Source organism: Sphaerodactylus townsendi, linkage group LG06 (genome assembly GCF_021028975.2).
Source record: "Sphaerodactylus townsendi isolate TG3544 linkage group LG06, MPM_Stown_v2.3, whole genome shotgun sequence".
Classification (NCBI taxonomy): domain Eukaryota; kingdom Metazoa; phylum Chordata; class Lepidosauria; order Squamata; family Sphaerodactylidae; genus Sphaerodactylus; species Sphaerodactylus townsendi.
This window is the reverse complement of record NC_059430.1, coordinates 41,256,516-41,269,632: the sequence shown is the minus strand read 5'-3', so window position 1 is coordinate 41,269,632 and position 13,117 is coordinate 41,256,516. Positions and strand designations below refer to the sequence as shown.

General features: G+C 54.3%; 1 protein-coding gene across 1 annotated transcript in view; it reads right to left on the bottom strand.

The window, feature by feature from the left end:
* The window catches only part of ZC3H7B (zinc finger CCCH-type containing 7B), a 73,305-nt gene that overhangs the window by 4,129 nt on the left and 56,059 nt on the right, over nucleotides 1-13,117 (bottom strand). The window contains exon 23 of the mRNA XM_048501537.1: nucleotides 10,960-11,103. Within this exon, the coding sequence (XP_048357494.1) occupies nucleotides 10,960-11,103 (144 nt within the window). The remainder of the gene's footprint in view (nucleotides 1-10,959; nucleotides 11,104-13,117) is intronic.

Here is a 13,117-nt window from a genome sequence, read left to right as displayed (position 1 = left end):
CCCCCCCCACCCCCCCCCCCCCCCACCCCCCCCCCCCCCCACCCCCCCCCCCCCCCACCCCCCCCCCCCCCCACCCCCCCCCCCCCCCACCCCCCCCCCCCCCCACCCCCCCCCCCCCCCACCCCCCCCCCCCCCCACCCCCCCCCCCCCCCACCCCCCCCCCCCCCCACCCCCCCCCCCCCCCACCCCCCCCCCCCCCCACCCCCCCCCCCCCCCACCCCCCCCCCCCCCCACCCCCCCCCCCCCCCACCCCCCCCCCCCCCCACCCCCCCCCCCCCCCACCCCCCCCCCCCCCCACCCCCCCCCCCCCCCACCCCCCCCCCCCCCCACCCCCCCCCCCCCCCACCCCCCCCCCCCCCCACCCCCCCCCCCCCCCACCCCCCCCCCCCCCCACCCCCCCCCCCCCCCACCCCCCCCCCCCCCCACCCCCCCCCCCCCCCACCCCCCCCCCCCCCCACCCCCCCCCCCCCCCACCCCCCCCCCCCCCCACCCCCCCCCCCCCCCACCCCCCCCCCCCCCCACCCCCCCCCCCCCCCACCCCCCCCCCCCCCCACCCCCCCCCATTTCATGATCCTGACAACTCTGCCCTGTGCTGGTCTCTCGCACCTTTTATTAGGGTTTCATTGTGGGCGTGTAAAGGAGGTGGGTAGGGAGATGAGCGGGAGACCGGGAGACCTGGAGATCATCATGTGATGCATGATCTCACCTGGCTACGTGCGGAGAGGAGCGTAAGCGTCTGAGCCTAATCCTCACCTGGGGGCAAGACCATTGTCCCTGCGCCCGGTGACTGAGCCAGACAGTTCATGACCCGTGACTCATAGGGGGATGAGGAGTGGGGGTGCGGTGCGACCAGCAAGGCCGTAGGTCCATTGGCGTCCCAACGTTCTACCACGGTGCTGCTGGGTCAGCAGTGCATCACTACATTCTTCTTCTTCCTCTTCCTCCTCCTCCTCCCCCCTTTGCAGCAGGAACTTGAATAACAAAGGCCAGCTGCATTCTCTCAAGAATAAACTGCAGGGTCTTTACCAGTTTTCCTAAAAAACTATTTCATGGGGTGCTGTGTGGTTTTCGGGCTATTTCATGTTTGTTTAGTCAAAAAGTATGTAAGCCATTCAAAGCTTAAAGAATATAGTGAAATATAAATAAAAAGGGAAAGCAGAAGGCAAAGGCTACAGGGTTTATTACAAAACTTCTGCAACCATATTGAATCCTTTTGGAAATGTTCTCAGATTTTTATATATTTATTTCATTGGTCATTCACTCTGAGGTGAGTAGCTGATTGGTTTTGACCCTGTGTTTTAAACCCTATATGGGGGCATTAAACAACAGGTATGTTACCTAACATTGCAAATCGCTGCTTCTAAGCCTCGTTTTTGGAGTAACTGATTTTAATTATTCCATCTTGTAATAGATTTACTCTGATTAGATTTAGCCACCTGGTTGCCATCTGAATGTCCTTTTCCCTCATGTTTTCTGCTTTTTATACTTCAAAGCAACAACATTTAATATCACTTTGTTGTGCTGATCTGGTATTTGAGGATGAGCAAAAAAATACTCTTGTTTTTTAGGTTTTATTCTCGTCCCTTCCACCCAAAAACAGCTGTATTTGAAATATTGGTGTATGATGTGAAATGTGTCCAGTTCAAGACAGCTTATAAGAAAGCCAAGGGATGTATTGGTTTTGGATACAGTAAATGCTAGGAGATCCAGGTTGAAATCCTCATTCAGCCATGAAATGTATTCTGCTTCCTTTCAGCAATGCTATTTTTTCAATTTATCCTATCTGGCAAAAGTTGTTATTTTAAAAAAGAATTATAAAGCACTTTATACACAGTGGAGAGCTATGAATAAAAACAGCACTATTTTTTTTAGCAGCACTGAAATTCTAGTCTGTGCTCTAACCAGAAACATGTGGGAATAGCTGTATATTTACTAAGTAGTTAGGAAATGCACTCTGTACATGCTTGGAGGCATACTGACATTCCTTTGAACATTCCAGGATTTGAAAACTGAAGATAATCCACATAATACCTTTATTGGGACCAGCCCAATGACACATAACAAGGCTTTTGCGTTCCCCAGAAATGTTCATCAAGCCAGATGTTACAAAATAAAAAAGAGGAGAGAAAAACAGATTTGAAGCAATTTAAGTCCTTAATGGAAAACAGATTTCAGGCCCTGAGGCTTAGCTCCAGTGTGACTGACTTGTATAAGTTTATTGTGTTCTTCGTGAATTTCATACTGTTATCACTTATCTATTTATATATTTACAATATCTGCATAAAGTGGTTAATTAAGAGGTTTTCTATTCTTAAAGCTTTGTGTGGCCAGCAGAGAGTTCCAAACTTGTATGTCACAAGACCCCGAGTTTGGGTAAATATTTTGCCATAGATGTGAAGTTTCAGAGTGGGAGAGTGGGCTTCTTGGGGAGGGAGGGGGATTTCCTGGAACTGTCAGTGTCTCCAAGGAAGAATCTTTCAATTGCTTTATATTATAGAAGCTGCTCACAAGGAATGGACACGTGTCAGCTGAACTACAGCAAAGCTAGCTGCCACGTGAACCTGTGGAAGGCTCCGCCTGTTCTCCTGAGTAATTGCCTGTCTTCAGCTTTGACACAAGGTTTAGCACACCCTCAAGCTGAAAAGGGTTTCTTCTTTCCTTTTATCTTTGTGGGGGGCAAGTGATTGGCTTACTTGCACAGAGCTGTTAACCTACAGGTGAGACAAAGTGTACCCTTTAATTGAAAGGTGCTGCAAGACATCATGAAATTACTGATCATTAACATTTATGTGATAACAGAGGTGTTATCACTGACATGGACAGTGATTGTTATGCAGCATGGGTTGAAGTTCCATGTGTTATCCAACACACTGCATTGCATCACTGGTCAAAACATATTAAGCCTTCCTAAAATTATTGAGTTATCAAACATTTAGATTCAGTTTCCCTTGTTTAATCGCTTTCTACACTTGCCTTTCGCTACTTTGTAAGATTAGTAATATTATAAAAGAGTCAGTATTGTACCTGCAAGCTTTTTCTTCTCCCTTTGTCCAATGCTTAGTTACTTATCCATCTCAGGCTTTAGTCACAAGCTGTTATAACAATGGTAAATAATTTGCACCCTGATCTGAGCCCAGGCTAGCTCAGTCTTACCAGATCTTGGAAGCTAAGCAGGGTCAGCACCAAGGGAGACGACCGAGGAATACCAGGGTCATACGGCTGGCCACCTGCCGGGCCTGGCAACAACCTCCCCTCCCCCCCACCATTGCAAACACCAAGCCAGGCTTGCCCGCCTTCTCCTAAAACTCACTGTTCACTTGCCCACCTGCTCATAGTCCCTTGGGACTATTTTCTACTGTGGAAGCATGCACTTCCTTGCACCACTACTGAATGCACTTACATCTTTCTGTGGAAGAGGATATAACTGAAGGACTACATACTGTTTCATAACTCTAGATGTTACCCCTTTGTACATACATTCTTTATAATGAGGCTAAACTGACCATTTAGCATTTTGACAATGGAGTTTATCTTGATCTGCCCATTAATTTCTTTTTAGATTTGCTAGGCGCTATAATGCATAAAATTATTTACATTTAGATTCCAATTTTACTACTGGATTAATAGGTGTAGCCATTAATAATCTGGTGGCACCAAATGCAGTTAATTTACATATGGAGCTAGAGTGTAAGATCATCTTAAACTCCCTTGTCAATCAATTTCATACGAATTTCATAATACAACTTTATTCCCTTTTCAGATAACACTTGGCTTCTAGATTTTTCAAAGTTCTGTTAGTGAACACACTCACAAGTCATAATAATGGAGTACTGTGATTCCTCGGATACGAACAAAATTGATTCCATCATTAGTAAATCAAAGTTCACTTCACCTGAAGATGTGATACTACTTTTTACGCTAAAGCATATTCTACATCTATTCATAAAGATTCCATTCTTCTTCATCATGGCAGCTGTCTTACAAGGCACTTTACTTGTTACCTTTTCATCTAGCCAGCACTTACGACTGAAGAGAAGTTGATGCTGAAAAACTTTCCCCTGAACTCTAGCATGAATAAGGTAATTAACTGTGTAGTCCTAAACAGAGTTATACCCTGCTTAATCCATGGATTTAGAAGGATGTCATTCTGTTTATTAATCTGGAGCAAGAGCCATTCTAACTAACAGAATTAATCCTCTTTCAGATTGCCCTTTAACAACTAGGGCACATCAGTTTTGGTCGCTGGAATGTATTTCACTTTCTTATGATACAGAATTAATTTGGGTTATTTATGAATGTTGGCATCTAGAACAGGCTGTTCCAGGATGCCAGGTTGATCTTTGACAATATAGATTCTGCAACAACTCTTATAATTTCACACATTGATATGTGTGTGTGTGTGTGTGTGTGTGTATGTATATATATATGTGTGTGTGTGTGTCTATGTATACACACACACACACACACACACACACACACACACACACACATATTCTTGCTTGGTCTTTGTCTTCCTTTTCATATGAACAGATGTAACCTGTGCTTTTGCCATAACCAGGAAAAGTTAAATATGTCTAAATAAGGTCCACCATAACAATGAAAGAAAAGTACACCAAGAAGCTGCAATTCAAGATAAATGACAGAATTGTGAAAAATACATTTTGTGAGATAAACACAAGTGATATAAAATCCATTCATTTTCTATTATTTTTATAACAATTTATTAAATTAAGCAGAAGTTAACCAATTTGTCTTGTCTTTAGAATAAATTAGAGCATAGGCTCTAATTTATTACCAACTGTAGTAAAATATGTCTATCCATTTACATTTTATTCTGCTTTGTCTCCCAGGAGCTGTCTTTCTACATCATGAGTTTGATTAACATAACGGTGTGGTTTTTTTTTGAAGAACACTTTATATAGAATACAAGTTTTAGTGGCAGCAATTATTTTGGACGAATTGCCCTTTGATTTCAAGAGGTATTGTAATTTTTGTTTGCCACATCTTTAAGCAGGGACCTAATTTTTAAATGCTTTCCAAGTCCTCCTGCCTCTGGCTTCTTTTGTACATTTAGTTTGATCTACTGCCTAAAGTAGTGAAGTCCACAAGCAACTGATAAATCAGGATGAAGGATTTTTTAAAAGTTTCAAAAATACCCGTACTCTACCCGGGCGTACAAAGCATACAGCATTTAGCAAAAACTATGACCACAAATGAGCCAAAGTTGCCATAGTGGAATTTCCCTTTTGTTTCCTTGAGCTGGAACTTTTTGTCATATGCTTATTACTCAGAAATATACTGAGTTCAGTAAAGTTTACTTATTTAAAAGTGCTGATAAGGATGAATCATAACAATGCTACCCTATGCAGGGCTATATCTTTCTAAGCCCACTGGGTTTAGAAGGGGGTAACTGAGTTTAAGACTGAAAACAAAGAAGCTTGACCCAGGTTAGTACTTGGATAGGAAACCACCAAGGAGGTTCAGGTTTGCTATGCAGAGATAGGCAATGACAAATAACCTCTGTATATCTCGTGCTATAACTTTCCACAAGGTTTCCATAAGTTGACTGTGAGTTGATGGCACGTTCCATCATCACCACCACATATTGAAGGTCAGACTGTAACTGAATTCACTACCCAGATCTATTTTTTAAAAAAATAAACACAACCCCCTCCTACACACACATAAGGAAGCCATTTTGACAAATTGTTTAGAAAGGTTCCTGAAAATCTTGCAACAGATTGTTTGCTCCTCTCATAGGGAAAGAGAACCCAGTTTACAGTATTCATATTTTCTGCACCCACAGATACAGAAGCTTGTTCCAGCAGCATGGTGCATCATTTTCATCCACCAGAAATGACACTGTGTTTGTAAGGAGCAACTGCAGCTCCAGGTGAAATAAAAGTTTTAGTGACTTTTTAAAATTCAGTCTGCAGAAGAGAAATCTTATGCATGAGGTTGCTACTTGCATTTATACATTAGGTAACTACTAGCGTGGAGCTTGACCCACACTTGACCTGAAACAGAATTAGGATGATGGTATTTAGGGCCACCTAAACTGAAACTGACTAAATCCCTTGGGTCATGATCCCTACACCAGAGGCTAGCAGATTAACAGTGCACTCTTAAAACAGTTACACCTTTCCAATTCAGTTTTAATCTATGGGTTTAGAAGAGTGTGACTCTGTTTAGAATTGCACAGTTTAAAAAAAAGGAGTGGGGGTTGAATGAACTTAGTCTGGATCAGGGGTAGGGAACCTGTGGCTCTCCAGATGTTCAGGAACTACAATTCCCATCCCCCCCCCCCCCCACCCCCCCCCCCCCCCACCCCCCCCCCCCCCCACCCCCCCCCCCCCCCACCCCCCCCCCCCCCCACCCCCCCCCCCCCCCACCCCCCCCCCCCCCCACCCCCCCCCCCCCCCACCCCCCCCCCCCCCCACCCCCCCCCCCCCCCACCCCCCCCCCCCCCCACCCCCCCCCCCCCCCACCCCCCCCCCCCCCCACCCCCCCCCCCCCCCACCCCCCCCCCCCCCCACCCCCCCCCCCCCCCACCCCCCCCCCCCCCCACCCCCCCCCCCCCCCACCCCCCCCCCCCCCCACCCCCCCCCCCCCCCACCCCCCCCCCCCCCCACCCCCCCCCCCCCCCACCCCCCCCCCCCCCCACCCCCCCCCCCCCCCACCCCCCCCCCCCCCCACCCCCCCCCCCCCCCACCCCCCCCCCCCCCCACCCCCCCCCCCCCCCACCCCCCCCCCCCCCCACCCCCCCCCCCCCCCACCCCCCCCCCCCCCCACCCCCCCCCCCCCCCACCCCCCCCCCCCCCCACCCCCCCCCCCCCCCACCCCCCCCCCCCCCCACCCCCCCCCCCCCCCACCCCCCCCCCCCCCCACCCCCCCCCCCCCCCACCCCCCCCCCCCCCCACCCCCCCCCCCCCCCACCCCCCCCCCCCCCCACCCCCCCCCCCCCCCACCCCCCCCCCCCCCCACCCCCCCCCCCCCCCACCCCCCCCCCCCCCCACCCCCCCCCCCCCCCACCCCCCCCCCCCCCCACCCCCCCCCCCCCCCACCCCCCCCCCCCCCCACCCCCCCCCCCCCCCACCCCCCCCCCCCCCCACCCCCCCCCCCCCCCACCCCCCCCCCCCCCCACCCCCCCCCCCCCCCACCCCCCCCCCCCCCCACCCCCCCCCCCCCCCACCCCCCCCCCCCCCCACCCCCCCCCCCCCCCACCCCCCCCCCCCCCCACCCCCCCCCCCCCCCACCCCCCCCCCCCCCCACCCCCCCCCCCCCCCACCCCCCCCCCCCCCCACCCCCCCCCCCCCCCACCCCCCCCCCCCCCCACCCCCCCCCCCCCCCACCCCCCCCCCCCCCCACCCCCCCCCCCCCCCACCCCCCCCCCCCCCCACCCCCCCCCCCCCCCACCCCCCCCCCCCCCCACCCCCCCCCCCCCCCACCCCCCCCCCCCCCCACCCCCCCCCCCCCCCACCCCCCCCCCCCCCCACCCCCCCCCCCCCCCACCCCCCCCCCCCCCCACCCCCCCCCCCCCCCACCCCCCCCCCCCCCCACCCCCCCCCCCCCCCACCCCCCCCCCCCCCCACCCCCCCCCCCCCCCACCCCCCCCCCCCCCCACCCCCCCCCCCCCCCACCCCCCCCCCCCCCCACCCCCCCCCCCCCCCACCCCCCCCCCCCCCCACCCCCCCCCCCCCCCACCCCCCCCCCCCCCCACCCCCCCCCCCCCCCACCCCCCCCCCCCCCCACCCCCCCCCCCCCCCACCCCCCCCCCCCCCCACCCCCCCCCCCCCCCACCCCCCCCCCCCCCCACCCCCCCCCCCCCCCACCCCCCCCCCCCCCCACCCCCCCCCCCCCCCACCCCCCCCCCCCCCCACCCCCCCCCCCCCCCACCCCCCCCCCCCCCCACCCCCCCCCCCCCCCACCCCCCCCCCCCCCCACCCCCCCCCCCCCCCACCCCCCCCCCCCCCCACCCCCCCCCCCCCCCACCCCCCCCCCCCCCCACCCCCCCCCCCCCCCACCCCCCCCCCCCCCCACCCCCCCCCCCCCCCACCCCCCCCCCCCCCCACCCCCCCCCCCCCCCACCCCCCCCCCCCCCCACCCCCCCCCCCCCCCACCCCCCCCCCCCCCCACCCCCCCCCCCCCCCACCCCCCCCCCCCCCCACCCCCCCCCCCCCCCACCCCCCCCCCCCCCCACCCCCCCCCCCCCCCACCCCCCCCCCCCCCCACCCCCCCCCCCCCCCACCCCCCCCCCCCCCCACCCCCCCCCCCCCCCACCCCCCCCCCCCCCCACCCCCCCCCCCCCCCACCCCCCCCCCCCCCCACCCCCCCCCCCCCCCACCCCCCCCCCCCCCCACCCCCCCCCCCCCCCACCCCCCCCCCCCCCCACCCCCCCCCCCCCCCACCCCCCCCCCCCCCCACCCCCCCCCCCCCCCACCCCCCCCCCCCCCCACCCCCCCCCCCCCCCACCCCCCCCCCCCCCCACCCCCCCCCCCCCCCACCCCCCCCCCCCCCCACCCCCCCCCCCCCCCACCCCCCCCCCCCCCCACCCCCCCCCCCCCCCACCCCCCCCCCCCCCCACCCCCCCCCCCCCCCACCCCCCCCCCCCCCCACCCCCCCCCCCCCCCACCCCCCCCCCCCCCCACCCCCCCCCCCCCCCACCCCCCCCCCCCCCCACCCCCCCCCCCCCCCACCCCCCCCCCCCCCCACCCCCCCCCCCCCCCACCCCCCCCCCCCCCCACCCCCCCCCCCCCCCACCCCCCCCCCCCCCCACCCCCCCCCCCCCCCACCCCCCCCCCCCCCCACCCCCCCCCCCCCCCACCCCCCCCCCCCCCCACCCCCCCCCCCCCCCACCCCCCCCCCCCCCCACCCCCCCCCCCCCCCACCCCCCCCCCCCCCCACCCCCCCCCCCCCCCACCCCCCCCCCCCCCCACCCCCCCCCCCCCCCACCCCCCCCCCCCCCCACCCCCCCCCCCCCCCACCCCCCCCCCCCCCCACCCCCCCCCCCCCCCACCCCCCCCCCCCCCCACCCCCCCCCCCCCCCACCCCCCCCCCCCCCCCCCCCCCCCCCCCCCCACCCCCCCCCCCCCCCACGCCCCCTCCCCCCCACCCCCCCCCCACCCCACCCCCCCCCCCCCCCACACCCCGGCCCCCCCACCCCCGCCCCCCAACACCCCCCCCCCCCCACCCACCCACCCCCCCCCCCACCCCCCCCCCCCCCCCCCCCCCCCCCCCCCCCCCCCCCCCCCCCAACCCCCCCCTTCCCAACCCCCCCCCCCCCCCCCCCCCCCCATCAGCCCCTGTCAGCATGGTCAATTGGCCATGCTGGCAGGGGCTGATGGGAATTGTAGTCCATAACATCTGGAGTGCCAAAGGTTCGCCACCACTGCCCTAAGATAAAGTATTGCTGATAACCACTAAGACAAAGTTCTTGATTCCAATGTCTTTATGTGCAACTTGCCATGTAACTAAAAGGTGAAAGTACCATGTACACATCAAAAGAAGGATGTATTTGGGTGTTTTCAAGGCTCTTCCCAGCAGAAGGTTTTGTGGATGTTAGATGTGCTGAATTGAGGCACTGGACAGATTACAGTTGGTGATCCCACCTCCTCACTGATTTCTTCTTCAAGCAGGATCGGAATGTTTGGCAGCAGCAATGTTTGGCAGCAGCAACACGCTGCTTAGTCTGTCCTTTCAGGAGCTGTTTTTCCTCTCACTGCTGGAGGCCATGTCTAGAAGCATCTGAGGGACAAGGGAAACCCAAACCATATGTTAAAATGTCTTTTGTTTCTGTGATTCTCTTGGAAGAATAATCCAGAGTACTTTTGAAAGGCATTACTCTTTAGAGAGGTCAGTTATGGAAGATGGCCATTAACCTGGATAGCTTTAAAAGGGGCTTGGACAGATTTATGGAGGAGAAGTCGATCTATGGCTACCAATCTTGATCTGCCTTGATCTCAGATTGCAAATGCCTTAGCAGACCAGGTGCTCAGGAGCAGCAGCAGCAGAAGGCCATTGCTTTCACCTCCTGCATGTGAGCTCCCAAAGGCACCCCGGTGGGCCACTGCGAGTAGCAGAGTGCTGGACTAGATGGACTCTGGTCTGATCCAGCAGGCTAGTTCTTATGTTCTTATGTTCTTAAGATTTTAAGTCTTTTATCATTTGTATCAATTTTGAGATGCTGTAGTGCTTTCATTAAAGTCTATAACTTTTGCAGGCCTCAGAATCTTCCGGTTGCATTACTGAAATTAAAAAATGCAGGCTACCATTACGAAAAAAAACCAAGCAGCGACAGCTAATTGCATGGACATGCTAATTTTTTCCACGTAAAGGTAGCTTCTGCCCCTTTGCTGCTGACTGAGCTTTTGCACCAAGATCAGTGTAGGCCTCTGCCAGTCCATTTCTGAGCAAAGTTGCTCCCTTCCATGAACTGCCTATTTACTCTAATGAATTTGAAACGTGTCACTCTGCTTAGGATTGCACTACTAGAGGCTTTTTCATTTAGCCCAACAACATTTCTGTCTCTCCCTTGCGCCCAGTTTGCTTGTTTGGAAGCTAGTGTAAAGAAGAGTTCTGAAAAACCTGGTTATTTTGTGAAGTTAACCTTAATTAAAGGTATTGTGCTTCTGTTGCTGTTTAGATTTATTATTTTCATGTTGCTTATACAGAATGAGTTGCAACAGTGGTTCCATATTGCTTTTTCGTGGCTGAAGCTATTATGTACTAATAAATGGCCTGGATTGTTGCACTAAAAAGAAATGTTTTCTTCTCTTGTCATCTAGTGAAAATTTCCTGAGTAGTCTACTGTTAGCCAGCACCGTCCAAATAAAACAGAATTGACAGATAGCAGAGAGAGGTTATTTAAGCCTATAGTTCTTTTAAGACATATGTTGTCCTCCTGGCAGATTCCAGAAGACAAAATCCTGCCCTGAAGGGGAGAAATGTTGCTTTGCTCACGGCCAGGATGAGTTGACGGAGTGGCTGGATCGGAGGGAAGTAATGAAGCAGAAGCTGGCCAAAGCCCGCAAGGATATGCTGCTGTGTCCCAGAGATGATGACTTCGGCAAATATAACTTTCTGTTGCGGGACAGCATATAACTGCTGGGGAAGAAAAACAGGCAGGTTGTCAGAGCTGGGGACGGAAGGAGCAGGGCAGTGACAGAGAGGCTAATAACTGTTCCACAGGAACTTTACCTTCTGTTGTAAAATAATCAAGACAATTTAGTGGGGTTGAATGGAATAATGAATTGATCCATCTGTAGCCAATGAACTTCACAATCTTAGATTTTTTTTTGTTTTCTACCTTTTTCTTAATTTTTTTTCACTGCCACCACTGGTCTCTTTATTTTTTCTCACCTTAAAACTACTGTTTTAATGAAGATACACTTATATATAAGAGAAGGAAGAGGGGAGAGAGATTGTTCATTCTGATTCTCTCCATCCTGAATACTTACTTTGGACTTCCTGGCTTTGTTGGGACATTGTAGAGTCATGGAAACAAATATAGAAAAACCAGTGGGCAAGTGAAGAGGAAGTGGGATTTAATTCTGGAGTGGGGAAGAGAACCTGACTGATTACTGTGTGCCTCGTCTTCACAAACATCCAGTCTGCTCTGTAGATAGTCCCTGAAAGAAAGAAAAAATACCAGTGATGTCTTATAAATCTGTGTGGTTTTCAAACATTGAAAATGACTCTGGTAGTTGGTAGATTATGGTGAGAGAAATTATTCTTCTAGCACCAATGCTGTCTATTTCCTATCAAGTGAGGGAAGACAGTGAATTCCTGCCCTGGCCTTTGTTCATTTAGTAAGTTGTCTTTGGCAGGGCAGTGGTTGATTTTCCCCCCCTAAATTATGCAAAAAGTAAATCAGTAATGGTTTATTGAATTAAAGCTAATTATTGTTTTGTTTAAGCACAGCTCTAAAGATCTCCCCCCCACATACACACAGCCACAAAAAGAGGCCACAAAATCAAGATGCTGTCGTCATTGTGCATGGGTACACAAACTTGGTTTAAGAAAAGTGACTAATAGGGGTTTGGAGACTTTGAGGGAGCCTGTTCAATTGTTTTGGAAGTCACTGGCTTTCACCTTTAATGATGCCCTCTGTGAGTAGAAGTATGTACTTGATTATTTGGACACAGAATTTGTCTGCCCAAACATATTGATAGTGGAAATAGACAGAAATAATTTGAAACGGGTTAAAATTACCACACAGTAGTTTAGGGTACAAAAATTGCCACTGAGAAAGCAGCACTGGATAAATCCAATGATATCATTCAAAAGTAAAGAAGCCCGGCACATTATTTCACCAGATTGTGAGAAATGTAATCCCTCTTGAAATCAAAAGTAGAATTGAACAAGGAGCAACCCGCCCCCCCCAGCCCTGTTTCCAGAAGAGAAACTAACTTTTAAAAGTGAATCTGATTCATTGAAATTTCAATGAAGGAAGCAAGATGACTAACTATGGTGTTTCCAAAACTATCCATCTGACACCTAAAAATAACCTCCACTAATAAGAACAGCAACTTTCCATTCCCCTTCTCAGACTGGAGGATAAAAGATCTATTTTATATATTAGTAGTATCTAATATACCTCTGAGGCTGTAATGTGAAGCATCCCTACAAGGAATAAAGTCCCATTGAACTCAGTGGGACTTCCAGGACAGAGCTGTGAAAGCTGCAAAAATGAAAGGAATTGGAGCCTTGGTGGAGTGGCCATTCTGCATGGGATGGTATTAAAAAAAACCTTGTCACTTCAGCATCATGACACTTTTGATAGTGGTGACCATGTATAGTATGGATAAGGGAGTAGATGGTCCAACAAAAATTTTGAATCAAGATGCTTTTGCAAGCTAAAAAGCTGAATGTTCATGTTGAGCATCATGAGTAGCTGCGCTCATATGATCTTCCTTGGATTCTTATGGAGAATTCACTTGTATGTGTATTGCAATTGCTTGATCCACAGTACAGCTGAGATAACAATTTATCTTTTGCAAGATGAAATATGACAATGTAGGATTTAAGGGAGGAGGTTGCATTCTGAGGTCTTTCAGAGATCTGCAGTATTGGTGATTTATTGTTCATTTTTTATATCTTGTCCAGCTGAGATGTTTTG